At 34.5% G+C, this 19,339-nt stretch overlaps 1 protein-coding gene across 2 annotated transcripts in view; it reads left to right on the top strand.

The window, feature by feature from the left end:
- Nucleotides 1-15,511, top strand: part of AP3S1 (adaptor related protein complex 3 subunit sigma 1) — a 32,425-nt gene extending 16,914 nt beyond the window's left edge. Inside the window, exons 5-7 of one of the 2 annotated variants that reach the window (XM_065045367.1) lie at nt 5,011-5,118; nt 8,010-8,051; nt 14,221-15,511. In XM_065045367.1, coding sequence (XP_064901439.1) covers nt 5,011-5,118; nt 8,010-8,045 — 144 coding nt within the window. In that variant the 3' untranslated portion in view covers nt 8,046-8,051; nt 14,221-15,511. The remainder of the gene's footprint in view (nt 1-5,010; nt 5,119-8,009; nt 8,052-14,220) is intronic. The other variant, XM_065045366.1, reaches the window with a different exon arrangement.
- The last annotated feature ends 3,828 nt before the right edge of the window (nt 15,512-19,339 follow it).

Genomic DNA, 19,339 nt, shown 5'->3' with positions numbered 1-19,339 from the left:
TAGACACAATCTTAGTTATAGTGGATACTTATATGTGGGAGCTGTTTGGAGTGGAGCATTTCAAATATTTGTATTTTGAGTGGTCTGGTATTGAGAAAAGTGAAGATTGACTAATTTGTGTGAGAGTTTATCTGTGTCTTTAGTTCTCAATGGAGTTGTGGAAGGTAACTTTCTTTCAATCCTGTTGCTAGAACTGCCTAAAAAAAAAAAAGCAATGCCTTTCTTGTAAGAAATTACGTAGCATGTAGAAGAGTTAAACTGTGCAATCTCAAGAGCTCTTGCCTCTTTAGTAGCATTTTATGTGGAATTTCTACATGGAAACATTACCTTCATCAGGCAGACATAATACAAGAGCCAGTGATGGCTTGTAGTAAGCTGAGGCCAAGATACATACTTGTTCAAGAAGAATATTGTTATAGTACTAGAAATACATTTGGAGAATGGAATGTGAGAATGAGATAGTGTTTCTTGAGGAGTTGTGGTGTCAAGGAGTGTAGTTCATGCAGGAGAGAACTGGGCTTCTCTTTTACACATCAGCTGTATTAGACCAAACTTACTACATTTTCCAGAGGCTGAGAAGGTTTATTTCAGTCCTATGCTGATTCCTACACAGTCCAAGAGTACAGAACTTTGTGATGGAAAAGCTGTCACAGAAAACTTCATAAGCATCTTTTAAAACTAAAATGGTAGAATACATTCAGTAAGTGATGTAAGGAAATACTTTTATTTTTCCACAAGTTTTTGCCATCTGTTGAAATATCCCTGGGAGAATCTTTATTTCTTCTGAGAGTTTATTATCTGTCTGGAACAGTGAACCCTTCAGAATCAGGTTGCAGCTTGAAGATAAGAAAAACCGTATTTGCAAGATTTTCCTGTGAGAGTTTTTTTCTTTATGCATTCCTTCACATTTGTTAAAGCATGCATTCATACTTTTAGCGCATGAAGCAGACATAAGAAGCATGCTTGATTTTTGTAAAAACACCTCAAAATTATTACTACAAAATGGCAATTTCAGGTTTTGAAAAGTTGAAGTTCTCAACAGTCTGATGCATTTTAGAATATAAATGTGAGAGGTATATTCCGTGTGCCTTCAGTCTTAAATACCATTTTGAATAAACTATTGAAGTGTATTTTGCATTTCATTGCAACTTAATGCTTTTTTAATTCAGCATTTTTTTTTGGTTTTTTTTTAGGAAAATAATTAGCGAAATTATAAATTTGAAAAGTAGAGAAGATAACGCATATTTGTTAATTTGTTAATATGTATTTACAAAGAAAAAAGAAAAATAGTTAATATTAAAAATTTGTCTTGCTGTTGCTCATATCTGGGCAAATATTTGCTAGTACTGTTTTATTCTTGCAGTTTATTTAAGAGAAAGGAGTAAAAGGATTACAATATTTACATAATATTATTGGTCATAGTCACAATTTCATTACAGATTAACAAGTAAAAATAATTGTATTTTGTTTCTTAGAAAATCATAAATAAAAGTTGTTCAAAATAAAAAAAATTAAGCCATTGTGTTAATCCATGGTTTATAAATATTTTAAAATCCTGTACATTAGACTTGCATTTTGCTTACTAAAAGAAGGAAGAAAATACAGGGGAAAGGTAAGAAACATTATCCAAGGGACAGAACACCTTGCCTGGAAAAAGTAGTTGAATATTCAAGATACTGGAGGCAGAGATTAAGAGGTGTATAAAGTTTTGAAGGACCTGAAGAAAATTGACAATGGTGTGTCTCACAACTAAAGAACATTAGTGTGTCAGATAAAATTTCAGGAGGTAAGTTTTAAACAAAGAAAATGTATTTTTCATGATTGATAATTAAGTTATGGAATGGCATTGTCCCATTTTATCATAGGATGCCAAGAATATTCTAAATGGGTTCAAAAGTGATTAGACATATTAACCAAAGGAAAATGTGACAGGGGCTATAAAATACAATAATATAGCAAGACACAGAAGACACAGTAAACAATCTGTGTTTCAGGAATCCTTAAGCTGGAGATATTTGGAAGTAGAGAATTTATGTCAAGATAAATACCACTCTTAAAATTTCTTGCATAGTTTTTGTTAGATGTCAACTGGTGAATTTTTGAAACCAAATAGCGAACTAGTTGGATTTTGCCTCTGACTTTATAAAGTTTTAAGCATGTTTGAGCATAAATAGAAATCTTAACCTTAAAGCAACTTGCATGGCAGAAAGGTAAATGTTACCATGTACATCTTCTGTAAGGTGAAACACTGAACATGAAACACTGAAACAAGTGTTCAGCAGTAATTCATGATGCTTTAGATTGTACTGTATACTAACTAGAGGACTTTCTGAGAGCAAGATGATAATAAAGCAATCGTTTAAAACACCAACAGTAATGAAATAGTTTCTTTATGACTAAAAATATTAAGGAAGGTATTTTCTTAATGTTTTGATGTAGAATACTAAGACTTCTGTGGACCAGTGTGCTTTAGATATATGATATGATATAATATAATATAAATCCCTATTGTTCTTTCTGTCTGTAAAGCTTATTGTAACATTTGTAAATCTGTATATACAGTCTCAATTATGAGCTTTTTTTTAGGTGAGGAAGCTGTATTTAGAATTGTATTCATTCTGCTTCTTCCCTGCCTCCATCATAATAAGAATAATGGCAATAACTTCCAAAGACCAGTTGTACAAGTATACTGCTGCTCTGTACGGTTATGGCATCAGTGCTAGAGCTGGCCAGCAAACTGAAGTTTGCCTTTTGCACTTTTTTATCTGCAGACAGTGTTCCTTTGTCAATTACTTCTTAATCTGTAGCTTTCTGGCATGTTTCAGACTTCTTTCAGAGTTTATACCAAGGGGAACTTACGCCTTGGCCAGATGCATTCTTTGAACCTGTGAACTGGGTTCTTTCTCTCAGTATCATGCAGTGGTTGGCTTGTTTTGCTGCTGTGGTTGAGCTACAACGTTATTTTATTATCAGTGGTCTCTGTGCTCAAGAAGCCTTTTTTTTATTTTCATTTTAATTTATAAAATAGTAAAACAGTTCAAGTTCTTTATTCTTAGAACTGTAAAATAATTTACACTGAAAGGAGCTTCTAGAGGCCATGCAACCTAGTTCTTCTACCCAAGCTTGGCGACTTCTTGATTTTATGTCTGTCTTCATATTATACAAGATGCATCAGATAGGTCATGTCATAGTGTTGTTCCCTGAGCCGTCGTATATAATGTGCACATTGTAGAGACCTTCCACCACTGCTTTTTTTAAGGTTATGTTACCAACTGGATCTCTTACTGGCACCTATTAAGTAATATCTCTGCATCTTCTACCAGGTTGGAAAAAAAACCCAAACCTTAACCAACCAACCAACACCCCCACACACACCAAATCCAGTCCACAGTTTTTTTTGTTCATGCTTTCAGTATTTTAAAACCATATGCAAACATGCTGCTGCGTGTGCTGTGAATTCGTAGTTGAAGGTGTATGTCATCAAGTAGGATGTTCAGTAATGTCTAGTACCTCTTTCAATCCAAGTGATGATAGACAATATTAATGATACTGTTTTCTAAAACATTTGGAGATTTATTTGGACACAAAGCCTGTGATGCTTCCACAGTTATTCTTTAAAGCATTTACTACACCTGAGAAGTAGTAAGTCGCATTCTAGAGGAAGACATGATCTCTGTTATGAGTGGTGTTGACAGTACTGTAGTTGTTTACCTGTACCTATTAGGGGGAAAAATAACTACCAATGATTGTGGCACTGAAAAGCTTCTACATTTCACCTAATAAGAAACCAGGAGTATTAATTATTTGACACCTCTTTTACTAAAATATTTTGCTTTTTAGCTTGTTATGTTACAAAGGAAATATATATGCAAGGAGTAAGAGAGTGGCTTAGTAAGGATTAGTAGTCTTTCTTGTAGCTCTGCTCAGGAGCAATAGGCAGGAAGAGCTGTTTTTAGCATCTCTAAACAAGTTCATTTTTTAAGTTTCTACTGAAACACACTAATGATTTATCAGGGAAACAACTCTTCAGTTTTGTTTTTGAGATATGGCACAAAAATTGAAAGTGCTGTGTTTTTTTATATACTACTTGCAACTCATCTTTAGAAATGTTTGATTTAGAGATTTACTTTTATCCTTAATCCACCAGGAAATTGCAAGAATATCCAAAATAGTAGTAGAACTATGCTTTGAAGTATCAGATTGTACCATGTGTTTATTTCAGAAAAGCAATAAAGTGTTCCTTGTCTTTGGAATTGTAATGGGATTAAAATATTATACGTTACATATTAACTTTGGATTTTTACTAGAAAGTATGTGGAAGCATGTGGGCTTTTTTTTCAAAGAAATAGTCTCTAGATAAATACTAATACAGACTGTGAAATAGAGGTATGCAAAACAGAGCTCCATCCCCAAACTGGAGTTGCAGGGAAGAGGGATGTTTAGACATACCCATTTAATTCATGTGCCCAGATGGCTTATATAGTCCTTCTGTTTGAGTCCTAGCTCTCAATCTTAGTTCTAGATGCTGAAGACTTACTTTTTATGGTGTAGCTTGGCTGTGGGTAAGGTATGTTAATTCTATTTCTAAGCTTTGTCCTGGTACCCTTGGTGGGTGAATATCACTGAAGTCATTTTTACACATCTGTTTGTGAGCAATTTGCTTAATGTTGTAGAACTTGCTCCTTACAGGTATTACCACTATTGATGCAGATTAGAAGTCTTGTCCATAGTCTGTGGGCAGAAAACAGGTACTGAAAGAACTATGAATGTGGAAGTTTCTTCTAGCATTGATAAGCAAAGTGGTGTCTCTGATGAGTTTGTAACAGAACTAGATACTGAATTAACAAACATCAAGTTATGAACTTTGTTCCCAAATGGTTTTAAATAATAGCTAACGATTAAATGACTTATAGAATCTATGTGTTTCTGTATTTACGAATCTAGATATCATCTGTCCACATGTGTGTAGGACATTTTGTGTTTTTAAATCTTCCTTTGGTCTTTTTTTAGGTCCATAATATATTGGCTGAAATGGTCATGGGTGGAATGGTTTTGGAGACGAACATGAATGAAATTGTCACTCAGATTGATGCTCAAAATAAACTGGAGAAATCTGAGGTAAGAGTGATGCACTGTGTAGTTTTGGAACTGCACATTGTAGTAGTTTGTACAGTTGTAGTTCTGGTTGTAGTTAATGCATGCTATATAATGCTTTTTTGCCCTTCAGTAGCAAAGTATATACAGCGGCTTGCTTATAATGCTAAAAATTGACAATGTATCATTAGGCTAGGATGTTGTACTTTTCATCTGAAGTAATAATTGATTAGAGTTGCTACTGATTAGTTTTTGTTATTTGTGTTTAATAGCATTGTGCACCATTGCTATTGAGATACACCTGTAGTTCTCTAAGTTTCTCTTGCAGAAAGCATCTTATTTCCAGTGTATTTGTTATGCTGGACTAGTGACCGTAACACTTAAGTGAAATCAGGTAAAGAACCAAAGTGTGTATATAAAGACTACGTATTCCTGTCTGCTAGTATGTTTCTAGCACCTGAAATAAATTGCAGGATGTTTAATGTCACAATAGTACTGCAACACAAAATTATAAATTGGACTGAAATGGAGTAGATAGACTTCAAAGCCCAGTTTTAGACCCTTTAAAGTAAAAATGAATTCTGCCATTTTGGTAATCTGAACATTGGGTCTTCAATTAAACAGATTACAGTGAGAAATGGTATTCTGTGTGTGCCTGTAACGGTCTGGGGGGTACTCACAGAAGTTGTAGGAATCATTTTTCACTTGAACAATTGTTGAATTTGTATTTAGGAAATAAACTTAGGCTAGGAAAGGATTTTAGAATTACTTCAGCTATGACACAGACTATTGTTGTTCTTTTAACATCACCAGACACGCCTCGTAAGCCAAAATACTACTAGTACATCTTAGCTAAGTCTGTGATTTATTCTTGTTGATGAGAGTCATTCCACAGAAGAACACATAATCTGATTTTTTAAGTGTAATATTAGAACTTCTAAACAAACCTTTGCTTGAGTTGTTTCCAAAGTTGAAGTCAGCTGAGTAGATTGAAATATTGCAGGTGGCATAAATATGAGCTAAATGACATTTTAGAAGACCCAGAGAACCTCCTAGTTTAAACTGCAACAAAGAGAAAAATGAATTCTTCAGCTTTTTTGTAGTACAATTCATACTGTTCTGCTAATGCTGCAATTTCACACAGACTGCACAACCTCAAGTATTTTAATACATTTGTCTGTTTTGCTCAACTTCCAAACTATATCCAACAGGACAACACTGTGAAAAACAGGAAAAAGCTAGGTATATGATACAGTGCATAGCAGTATAAATCCAAAAGGATTATATTGTAGATTATGAAGGTGTCCAAAACGTTCATTTTAACATTTTTCTCAAACTCAGAATGAACCATTGGTCACAGAGATGAGTATTTGGAATTATTCTCATAAGTTTTTTACTATATTTGAATAATTCTAGATACATATTTTTTTCTTTATTTGATGAAAGGGTAACATAGTGTCACAAAAGCTGAACTTACTGACCAGCTGTGTCCTACCGTGTATTATGTGCATATCCGTTTTATCTAAAAATACTTCATTAAAGTATTTATTTTTAATTATGTGAATTCTGCTGCCAAGTCAGTGGTAGACCAGTCTCTGACTAGTCATCTGAAACTCATTGTTTCAGTGCAGCCAGCTGCAATACTTGCTGTTTTCCATTTTTCATCAGTCAGTCATTCTTTCTTTTAAGATGCTTCTGGTATAAAAATAGGTGGTAGGAGATACACATGCTCTGGGATGGAGTAGAACATTTCACAATCTGCTCACCACAAATGCATTTTATTGGTTAGTTCAGTGACTGTTTCTTTTCAAATGTAACAGTTACTGTAATGTTCAGATACTTCATAATATCTGGTAACTATTTCCTCAGATCATTAATCATTTGTTTCATGTATATCCATAGAATTTTCCTGATTGCTATTTGTTTTCCCTTTGTCTTTTTGATCAAGATTATAAATCTTTGAACATATCTTTCTTGAACATGTATTTTCAAGATACGAGCAAATCCAGTTCATGTAATTCCAAACCAGTTGATAATATTTTTGAATGCTGGTCACTAAGAAATCAAAACTAGTGGATCTTCTTAGTTTTCTTTAATTAACAAAAAATGAAAAAAATTAGAACCTTTATGTTATATATTTAGAAATTAAATATTGTATTGTATTATTATAGGGCTGCAACTTATGCCACAGCACTCTTGCTTTAGTCTGTTTGCCTAGTTAGACTCCGTCATAGTTTTTGTATCCTTAAAATAGCTGCTTAAAATTGCCTTTTGTAGCTGAAATGATGAAGCTTATAAAGTTGTAATAAGCAACATTTTCAGAAATGTTTTAAATTTTGTATTTTGCCCACCTGGCTTCCCTTAATATAAGAAGTTTAGCCATTTTACATCAGGTATTTGTCTAGTTATGTATTAGGGTTCAGTTAGAATTCAGTGAGGAAGATTGAATGCATTTTTTAAATTCACAAATACTTGAGCAAAGCTATCAAGTCAAACAATTTGTTAATGCTTTCAACAAAGATTAATTACTTAAACCACTATGAGGGAGTCCCTAGCTTTGATTTCTGATTCAGCTCTTACATTGCTTGGATGGGCTACAAAGGAAATTTTATTTCTACCCTGAGAAATGTTGTTTTAAATGCATTTCCCTACCTTTCAGTTTAGTGTTTATCTGTGAATGGATTTGCGGTCAAGCCTCCTGAAGCCAAAGGATCATTGTAATTAAGGGAGGGAATTTTTGGGAGAGGGGTCATTGGGATTTTATCCAGAGCCTCCCGAAGTTTCATAGGTGAACCTGGGCTACCTCTTCTCTATTTGGAGTGTTCAACTGTGTGTGATTTAGACTTTTAAGTTGGACCTCATTTTTTCCGAACCTCCTGATCTTTTCTAGCTCTTTCCATTCTTCTCTCTTACAGACCTTTATCTTTCAGTCTCCCAGACAGGACAGGTAGACAAAGGTATTGCTGACTTTTAGAAAAAAATGTACTTTTAACAAAAAGGGAAAGCAAAATGATGTCAAAGGCAATAAATTATGTAGGCCAGACTCAAAAATTATGTGTAAAAATACCCATACTAGTCCTTGTAGCCTACTTTTTGTGCTAGTTTCTTCTTGTAATTCCCTCATCTTTTTATTGGCTATAGTGTATTTTACTAGCATTCCATTGACATCATATATTTTTTTTTTTATTTCTCTTCCTGCATTTTAGAATTTAACTTTTCTTTCTATCATTGTTTAAGAAACTTATATGAATATTAGCAAAAAAACTGCAAAACTAATCTGAATAAAAATTGAACACACAGATAATAAAATATTATGTGATGACGTAACAGAAATAGGTTCCTTATTGGGAGAGTTTTGTACCTCATGATCTAAGATAGGTAATATGAACTCTATAGCATCACCTTTTAGTATTTACAAGTGGAAACAAAGAACTTTTACTTGCTTACAAAGACAAGTTTCAGAATAAGTTTCAGGTGAATGTAACTCAAACAAACAAGCCCACAACACCAAAATCAACAAACCAGGCAACTCAAATAGTTTTCTACATACAGAATAAAATTATCAGTTGAATTTGTATTAGTTATGCAGAAATACCAGAGTTGATCTTTGAACCTTAAGTATATCAAACATAAAATGAGAAGGGCTGTCAGCATGTACTCCGCTTCAGATGTGCATTTGCTGCCCTTGCAATCTGGATCACTGATTTTGCTTTAAGAAATCTTGCTAACTGCTGTCACTGATCGTGAATATTAACAAGGAACTGAAAAAAGAGAAGGAAAATTTGTGTTTGAAGTTCAGCTTATGGTCATTGTCCTCTGTCATTTGCTGTTTGAAACATTTAATTCAGCTCAACACTTGCAATGTTAGTCAATATTAGTAGCAGTACTTCAGGATTCATTTCCACTCATTTTAAGTATCTGTGTATTCAAACTGCAGGTATTTTAAATAGCTGGAATCTTAAGCAGATGAAGTTTGTTTAATTTATTAATAGCTTTGCTCTTTACTTTCATATGATCTTTCTAGGATAAAGTAATGTAATAGCTTTAAGATTTAACAAATATAATTCTGTAATTGGATTTAGTAGCACTAAGTTGTAAGGCATTATCTAAAAATATTTTTGGGTAGTATGAAACATTTTACCTAAATTTGAAGTATGCTATAGCACATGAAGAAAAACAAGCAAATGACCTTCCTCTGCCTAATATGTCAGTACTTGTAACATATAATGTGTTTTTCATCATAACACTAGGGAGCTTGATTTCAGGTTTGTTTTGGTTTTATTTGTGCAAAGCTACTTTTCTTTTTCTCTATTCTGCTCACACATATTCTGTTTTTATTTTTGGGTCTGGCAATTAAAAACAAAGAAACAAATAATTAATCATTCCCATCCATTACTCTGTGATTCAAGTGCTTAAAATTTCCAAGAGTATGTCTGAAGTCTTCTTATCTGTTTGGCCTCATTTTGATATACTTGCAGACTTCATTTTGTTTTTTCTCTAATTATGTTCATTTATTTAACTTCATAAGTAGGGGACATGATCATTCCTTTATATTATGTATTGCATCCTTTCATGATTTCATAACCCTGCTGCTTTGAAATCATACTTTTTCTGGAAGGAAGCGTTGGTATGAAACATCAGCAGCAGAAAGGTCCTAGTGCCTCTGAAATAACTGGGAAAGGGTGGCTTATTTTGCAAAACGTTAGCCTTCATTATTTTGTTTTCTAGTAGCCTGTATATTTTTATATATCTCTTTTAGCGATAGCTAGCTCTGTGTAGAGTTGTTGGGGATGGCAGTTGGAATTTTTTTTTTCTATTTGTATATGCATATTAACTACATTTGTGATGTGCAATAATTTCTCCAAATGATCTAAATTTCTTCTTAAAGAGTACAACAATGTTTCTGGCATCACTTTCCTGTAGAGTTATCAGTGGGGCATTATGAGAAAGAGTGATGATAAGAATGAAGGAAATTAATTCCTGTAGTGATAAATAATGACCCAAGTAAAGGAACAGCTCACGTTTCTCACTCGATAGACTAGAATCAGTAGAATAAAAGTTCTATTATTAAATGTGTCTATTTGAGTTTTTAAAATAGCATTATTGTTTTGCATATATGCCATTGCTCTTTCACTCTAAAGGTATATGAGAATATTTAGAAGAATTTTTTGCGGTAACTGAACCTAAAATTTTAACACACAGCATTTCAACATTAAAGTACAACTTTCAATAACAAACGAAATGGAGAAAGAAACGAAAAGCAGCTGTGGCAAAAAAATTGTATTGGCTTATTGTAATACCACCTGTATGCAATTCGTACTGTATTTCCAGAATTTCATTAATATGTCTTTAGAAGTTTCATTTCACTTGCTTAAGTCATTTGCTTGCTGTGACAGACTATTCATCATTCATTGCATGTTTAAAACTTGCTACATGGATGTTGTTGTGGTGGGATTTTTTTGTTTGTTTTGGGTTTTGTTCTGTTTTCCCAAGTGAAACAGTTTTTTCTTTGCACATCACCAACTTACCTGCTGAATTATTTGATAAAAAAGGCAGTTGAACCTTGTCCAGTTCACTGTTACAGTGATGGCTGTTTTAATCAGGTACCTAAGTAAAACTCCTTAAATCACATTGGGCTGGAAGTACTTCTTTTAGTACATTCGCGTGTGTAAATACAGTTCACTTTATGTAAAAGAAATTATAAGTAAATGGAAGGACTGCATACTGGTTGCTTCTTCAACATGCTAAAAAGGAATGCTAAGACATTCAGATATAATAGCATTTGAAATAATGTATTAGTTATACAGTTTGGGAGTTTAAGTACTTTTTATCTATTCGATATTTTTATGGGCTGTTTGTTCTGTCTTAGAAATACTATATGACTGTCTTGTGCTTGATAGGGTTGACATTAATTCTGATAAATAGCATTCTTCTATGCATATTATGTATACATTGAATTACAAATACACTTAATACAGAGAATTATAGGAGAAGAAATTGTAATAGTTTAAAAATTTCTACTCCAGCAAATGATAGTGAAAGACAATCTGACTGGGAGAAAAAAAAAAAAAAAAAGTTATCTGAAATTCATAGAACTTTTGTCAGGGATCTTCACTGATCCTGGTCCAGAATGGTCCTCATGAAATGTGACTGTTGGAAGTTGTGACTGCTTAAGGGGGTGGAAGGGCAATGGTCATGTCGACTGTGGTGTTTTAAATAATTCTCAATTGTGTCTCCATTGTATCCTTGCCATTGGGGCGGGAGGCAGGGACTGTAAGTCTGTGTAAAGAGGATAGCTGCAGGTAGGTAAAAATAATGACCAGTTATACTAAAACTTTTATTTGTCCATTAAGAATAATTAACTTCCATTAAATTAGGGTAAGGAATCTCCATCCTAGTCACCTAGAAGGCATCTCTCTTTCAAATTGCCAGCCATGCCTGTTTGTGTGGACCACGTCTGTCACTTAACGATATTCTTCTAGTTTCCCATTGTTTCAGTTACAAGTTGTATAATTCATTGCTTTTGTTACTACTCTATTAGTATTTTCATCTTCTCTATGGAAAACAGTTTACATTGCCCCACTTTCATTTTTGCTTAAAGAATTTTTCTCCAGTTACCTAATAAAAAATTTAAAGGATAGAACCAAATAAAATGGAAATGCATTTACTGCTTCATGTGATGAAACTTCACTGGTAGTTACCTCTTGATTTCAAATTAGTGCTTCCAGGTTCTCAAATATAAAAGGGCAGTGTTGAGCAGCTTCATGTCTTCTGCACTGTTTTTTAATAAATAGCACCAAATTGCAGTGTCTAATGCTGCGACTTTAAGATATTGCAGATTCAGGGATGCAAATTTGGGATACTTGCATTTCTTAATACTGCTAATGTTAGGTCCAGATTTTTCCCTTCATGAAGGTATTGCAATTGAAACAGCCTCTGAAGTGAATGACCGGACAGTCTGGGTGATAGTAAGGGAAACCAAGGAAAAGAGGCTTTGAAAATAGCTTTTTGCACTTTTAAGAGTTTTATTTAGTCTGCACTTTTGAGAACTGTTAATTTGGATTATGTTGGAGCCAAAGTGAGAGCAAATTACTTGGCGGCATTAGAGATTTAAGATTTCCTGAGCTTTCTCCTCCACCCCCACATGCCTCTCCCAACTTTGGCATGTCTCATGTGTGAGTGTCTGGCAGGGGGAGTGTTGTGATGGATGACTCATGGCTTTCTGGTCTCAGTTCCTGGTACTGGGAATCCTCCTGTGACTAAAATCTAGGGATTTATGATGGAAATCTTAGATTTATTTCTTACAGGAGAGTAGTAAAAGGAAGATTTTACTTTTTTATTTATTTATTTAAACATCCTTCAATAAGTGGAGTTGTTATCTGAGGAGTATATGGGGTGTTTGTGTCCTTCTCTGCTGTAGTGCAGGTGGACACCATGGAAGTCCCCTGTACTCCTCAGTAATTATACCTGTAATTGCAGTGAATTTCAGTGAAAATCAGGAATCTGAAAAGGTTATACTTTGAACAATAGTCACCTACCAACACTATTTAATTAACAGATATGATACAAACTTTTCCAGGAGTTTTTCTTTTGTTTTGCTGTATTTCTTGCTCAGAATTATTTTATCTACAAATGCACTGGTTTATTCAGTCTTTGACACTCTTGTAGTGAAAGTCCTTCAATTCCTACAGGTTTAGTCTTTTGTTTAACCAGTGCTTAGCATGTTGCTTTGTTTTGTGTGAATTTTTCCATCTTACTGGGCCTGCAATATGCCACACTCTAAAACTGTAGTAGTTCTGAAAATCACTTCGTGCTTTTCTTTATTTTTGAATATTTTTAATTCTACTTTGAAAACATCAAAATAAAAAGGTAGCTTTTTAACATATTCACAGAATTTGGAATATAATGTGTTTTTCTGCAAATAAGAGCTCTGTTTTTAAAATTTTTGAGGATTTTTTTTTCCCAGCAAGAACAAAATTATTTTTTCACTTTTGTGGCAAACCTGATCAAAAACCACATGCTAATTCTAAATACCCATAGAAAATCTGAACTTTTAGGAGAAACATTACCATGCTTAAAATGAATAGTACCTTTTCTACACAGCATCAAATACACTAACTAAATTAATGGCGTTTTTCTAATATTCCTTAAAATGGAAAGGTTTTGAACAGGTGTTCTTCAGAAGTAATAAGGAAAGATCTTGTTTCGCGTGTCTTCAGGCCTCTGAGCTGTAAATAACTTTTGTTCGCATTTCAGTGATATACTCTAGTGTGTAAACTTGGCAGTTATTTTATCTAAAAGGTAGAACTAGATGGAAGTCGGTAATGAACATTGTTCTGTATTGTAGAACTTGCATATTTATACAGAAAGGCTCTGGCTTTAAGTGAAGAGAGACTACATGCTGTAGAGGTCTTTAATAAAAAATAGGTCCTTCAGCATTTAATTTGGCATAACCAGATTATTATATGTTGTTGTGGTGAGCCTGAAGGTGCAGATACGTTAGCATATAATTAGATACTGTGGGACAGCAGATTATTCCATTTGGTCTGTAGGAATGATCTGTCTGTGTGCTCATTATTGCCCACAAATGTAAGCTGTTTATCCTTTTCAGTTTCAGCTAAGCCACCTTGAAATACCTTTCATATTCACATACATGTATATATTCGTTTAGATTAGTAATATGGTACAACTGACATTCAGTAGCTTGTTACTTTGAGGTTACATGTTCTGAACCTGTGACCACTGTTAGTGAACTGTGAACCATGTGAACTTTCAGAATAGGTAAGAGACAAAGACAACACATTGGACTTCAAATACCTCTAGATTCTGTGTTCTATAACCTACACATTACACATGCTTGGATAAGCCTCCTGTTCCTCCCTGCATACTTTTTCATCAAGTTGACGTTATGTGTTTTGCCATATGAAAAGGAATGTGTGAACTGTTTTCTCTTTCTGGTTTAATATTTCCAAGTAACCCATTTCATCCCAAACACAATTACCATCTGGTCTTTCTAATTGTGTAACCACTGAAATACTTGAAAAGTTAGTTGTCTGTGTATACTGCTAGTGAAACTTCTTGTGACCAATTTGTCTCACTTGCATTTTTCCCTCACTTTATACACAGGCTGGTTTAGCAGGAGCTCCAGCCCGGGCTGTTTCAGCTGTAAAGAATATGAATCTGCCAGAGATCCCAAGAAATATTAATATTGGTGACATCAGTATAAAAGTGCCAAACCTGCCCTCTTTTAAATAACGTGGCTACTTCAGGTAAAACCAAGGAAGAAATGTAATAGAGATTTACTGCATAATTGTTTACTAAATAAACGACATGTTGTACTTTTACTATTTGGATAAAACTCAAGGTACTGTATAAACATAACTTGAAAAAATCAGTGCGTGGAGTTGAATGTTGCTTTTGTCTTGTTTGTGAAATTAAAGGAAATGGGTAGTTCCCGTGTGATTTCTAAATTACATTCCTATGCCCTTGTAAGGCATATCACTGTGTCTCGGCTGCTGCAGTATTTTGGGAAAGTATTTAAGATGTTCTTTACTTTGTATAACCTATAATGCTGAGGTTTTTTGTATATTCACTAAGGTCTATAATTAGTGCATTCCTTAACTACTTCTGCTGTTAGTTATGATTATTTAAGTGCAAATGTTGCATGAAAACATTAAACTCTTGTTTTGTTTAAATAAAATAAGAACAAAATGGACTTCTGAATACCTGTTTGTCAGAAATCTACTCTTTGCAATAAATCATGTAATTTCCTATTCATTGAGCCAATTGACTATATATGAATACTGTTGTAGCAAGCATTAATGTTGTAGTTTAATCTCTGAAGGAATTACACGGTGGTATTGTATTGAGCGTGTTGGCTCTTTACATTTCTCGCAAAAGCTGTTCTTTATTATTCTGAAGGAAAAACTGCCTTTACTGAAGATCTGATGACTTCTGTTTACACATAGGTGTTGAGAAGATACTTACACAATCTGATAGACTTTCTCTGAGAGTCTGACATTGCTTTGGAAAAAAGGGTCTCTGCAGTTGCCCTGTGTGTTGTGAAAAGTACAGAGTGGGCTGAGGAGACTGGGCAACTCAGAACTGTAAACATGTAATGTGATAAGAAAGGACTTCTGGAAAGATAAATGAGGACACCTTAATAGGGCTTCTGTGCCTGGTGACATTTGTGATTATCTACTTTGAGAATTAGATTCATGAGATACTTAGTATTGTTAAGACCTCAGAGAATTTGTGCTATCACCTCTGTGTAAGTTACTCAGCTCTTAAACTCTTCTGTGATCTAAAAAAAATAAAAGGGGATAGTGACTGGTTTTTATAATCATGCTCTTAAGCTCTGTGTGATGTACAAGTCTGTTTAAATAAATAATAAAAATATCATTGAGATATTTAAGAATTCTTGTGAAGTTTTTGTTTTGTTTTGTTTTCCAAAGAAATTGCAGTTGACAAAGTATGTGAAATACAATAACATTGTTTTAAGGACAAACACTTCCAGAATAGCCTGAGAGGTCCCATGTTACTTCAGAAATTTGGATGTGGTGTAAACGAAGCATTCTTTCCCCATGAGTTGAATGTTAAGACATACCCCATAGGATAAACTTAGAATCACATCACATTCTCCAGTTGATCCATAGTGACTATCATTGGTACCTTTTGAGAGCATTTGAGAGAGAAAAGCAGAAAGAGAAATTACTTTTGAAGTCGAAAATCTGATAGAATCCAAGGAATTTAAATGTACATCGGGGGGGCAGGGGACACACACCAATGTATATTGTTCGTCTCACACTTAGTAAGCATCAAGTAACACTATTTTATAAATGCTTTTGAAAGCACTGTTGCCCTCTCCATGCCTCTTGAAAAGAATATTTATTCTTCCAAGTTAGCTTTTAGGTTTGAGGCTTCAGGAAATTTCAGGTGGGGTTTAAGTAGAAAACTGCCACTTTCTCATTTCCACTGAAGAAACGGAAAGAATGAAGAGTGCAGCATTTTTTTCTCTATGGAGTATTCTTTACTATGCCCAAGTTACACAGCTTAGCTAGTACAAATCTGGAACTGTGATAATTTCATCTACTTTTGCCAACTTTTGTTTTTTTACTTAAGGTATAGACCATGTGGGATTCAAAGTAAAGATCTTGAAAATTATCGGCATTGTTCCCCCTATAAGGACTTACTGCTGCTGCCAAAGGATAAATGTGAAGTTTTAAAACATTTAGTGCTCTGACCTGCAGAGAGTTTTTCTGGCTATATATGAAAGGAGCTCACAATTTCAGAAATTCTTCTTAGTCCTCTGGTTTTTGTCTCTTTTTTTTCCCTCTGTTTCGTTTTCAGTTTTGTAAGCTTATGTAGATAAAACGTTTTTTATTCCTCACAGGGAAATCTTTGCTGGGTTTATTCAAATATTTTTCCAAATCCTTGAAGAAAATAGCATGTCTAAGATGCATCTTGACACGAAGTGTATTTCAGATTAATTTCTTAACCTCTTATCTGTCAATAAACAGGCTTTCGTTCGTTTTAGTGAACTACATCTTAGGTCTTAGCAGTGATATGACTATTATAAAGCTTTTTTTTTTTTAGCTTTCTGTTTTGCGTTATTGTTGTTTATACTGCCTTTCTCCTACCTGTCAACATGGCTTCTGCTGGAAAGGATTTTTCTCTGGACAGCTCTTCCATACACACCAGACTTTTCAAGAAGCTTCTCTGTCTGTGACTGGCCAGCAAATACTTAATGCATGGCTGTGACTAACAACTGGAGCTTCGTTGCTCGGAAGATTCTTGGATGGGAAGAAATTCTTAGATTTTCACACCAAAATTGCATTCCTTTAAAAGATAAATTCTTTCTCACACACAGAAGAAGTACCATACAGAAAGCCTGAATGGTAGTGTTTTTTTTCTTAAATAAAAACAGATGGTATGACAGTGTGGTTCAGCTTCTTCAGGGTAACTGAACCTGTCTATTTGCCAAACCTTTGCCAGAGGAGCATGTTTAATTTGCCAGGGGAGATATTATCCTCTTACTATGTCATTTGACACTGACAAGACTTAAACTAAAACCAGTCAGAGGAAGATATGGGATACTCGATTGACAGAAATTATGGAAATTGTATTCTCACTCTTGACCTTCTAGGGCTTGCCTTATATTGCAGATATTCCAAGCTTTTCCAAAGTGCTGATCTGCTTGTATTCATCACCATCATGAGAATGATGTGCCTTTTTAATTCTTTCTATTTCACTAGTGTCCTCTTAACTACTGCATAGGATTTAAAATAGAAATAAGTATGGGCTGTAAATGATTAAGCTTCTGATTAGAAATTTAACTATCTTAATACTTGTAACCAAACCAAAACAACCTTAACATATGTATGTATATATGTGTGTGTGTATAGATGTATATATAGCATCAATTTTTTGCTCTTGCTGTTGTTAAAATGAGACGAGGTCATCTTGAGTCACATTATAGCTGCAGAAGCCAGGCAACTGATTTGCAATACTGAACTCCATAGGGCCTGCCTTTTCAGTAATGTTTATCAAGATGCCAGCATGTGTAAATGAATCACTGAAAGCCATTTTTCCTGACCCTGGGCATTTCTTAGAACTACAAATGAAACATTATTAAACAGTAGCTTAGACTATTCAGTACTTATGGTACCCAAGACAACACTTTGTGTTCGTTTACCACATCAGATTTTCTTTCCTATTCAATTCAGTTTGTCTGCTGGGGGAATTCTCTAGGGAGAAACCTCTTCATGTGATCACAGCAATTTAAATGATGTATGTATTTTCTGTACTACTTTTTTGTAGTCCTTGATAAATCACACAGATTATTTTAAGGAGACTGTAACATTAGTAATACAAAACAGTAATGTTCAGGATGTCTTAACTAATCTATTTTTCCTCCATTTCCCCACACCTCCTGTTTTTCTACTGTCTGAAAGTCCCTGTGGTTTCTTGTCTCAGTGTTCCACAAGGTAAGTGTTTTCCGTATTTGTTTGTATTCTGGGGTTTCAGGGTGAAGTGCCCTCAGAAAGCAAGCTTGAGGCTTGGGAGTAGTGGCTGTTTCTCTCATTGTGAATTGTGTCTTTCAAAGTCAGATGTATTTATTGTGAAACTTAATAATGGGGAGAAGATTAAGTCTGATTAGCCTGCGAGAACAACCACTAGTTCTGGCAAGTAATTTTTTTTCTTTGAGAAGAAAATATCTGTACTGGACTAGAGACTCTCAAGTATTAAAGGAAAGGTGTTGGAAGCATTTTCCTTTCAGAAGCCAAAGACTTTCTCTGAAAAACCATGTGAAGCAGACAGATTATTTTCTTCCTTCTTGCAAGAGGGATGCTGCTAAAGAAATGGAGAAAAGGCAGAAAGGATAGAAGTATCAAAAGTAAGTGGACATTCCCAGCTGCATCCGCAGACTTGAAACAGAGCAGCTAGTTTTCCTGCTGGGACAGCAGCAATGAGTATTACTGAAAAAATCTTTTGACTTTTTCACTGAAAGAGAAGTGTCACTTATTGCAAGGCAGAAACAGGTTCACACCAGAAACTCAAACTGGCGCTGCCTTCCCGTGAGCACATTTGACCTTTTATTTCTAGTAGCACATTCCAATACATGCAAAAATTAGTCCTGAGTTTACTTGGGGCTGTGCTGACAGTTGAATGGGAATTTGCTAATCTTCTAAGGGTTACCTCATAAAGCTCCTTGATACTGAGTTATAGAGTATATGGTGCATAAAATACTGAAAGAATTTGAAATTAAAATGTCACAAATCAAATAATTGTTTTTAATTGTTAAAGAAAAACAGAGCCTAAGTCTTGCACAAAATATATTTCTCAGCTTATGCACAGAGTATTCATAATTCTGCTAGGAACCAGGGAAGCAGCCAAGTACTGCCAAAACTGACAAAAGGTGAACAATTAATTTTACAAAAAAATGATCTTTTGTTATTTACTTTTATGGTTAGCATAACAAATTGTAAATCTCTCTTCCTTTCTTCATTTAAGGAAATGATCAGTCCTTGCCATTGTTAGTGTTCAGTGTTTATCCAAAATGCTCAGTGAGCTTGGGTAATGTTATTACCTCCATTCCATAGGTGGAAATGCAAAGCTAGTCAGCTGCAATGTCAGCTTAGCAGCCACATGTCTTGTCTGCGGAAGCTTTGGCCTTGTGGTGCATTAAGAGTGCTGTGACAGTGCAGTGTGACTGGGGAGGAACTGGAGGTCAAGACATCTGCTC

The sequence above is a fragment of the Columba livia genome, chromosome Z (assembly GCF_036013475.1).
Source record: "Columba livia isolate bColLiv1 breed racing homer chromosome Z, bColLiv1.pat.W.v2, whole genome shotgun sequence".
NCBI classification, from domain to species: domain Eukaryota; kingdom Metazoa; phylum Chordata; class Aves; order Columbiformes; family Columbidae; genus Columba; species Columba livia.
Note: the sequence above shows the minus strand (reverse complement) of the source record. Positions and strands in the feature narration are given on the sequence as shown.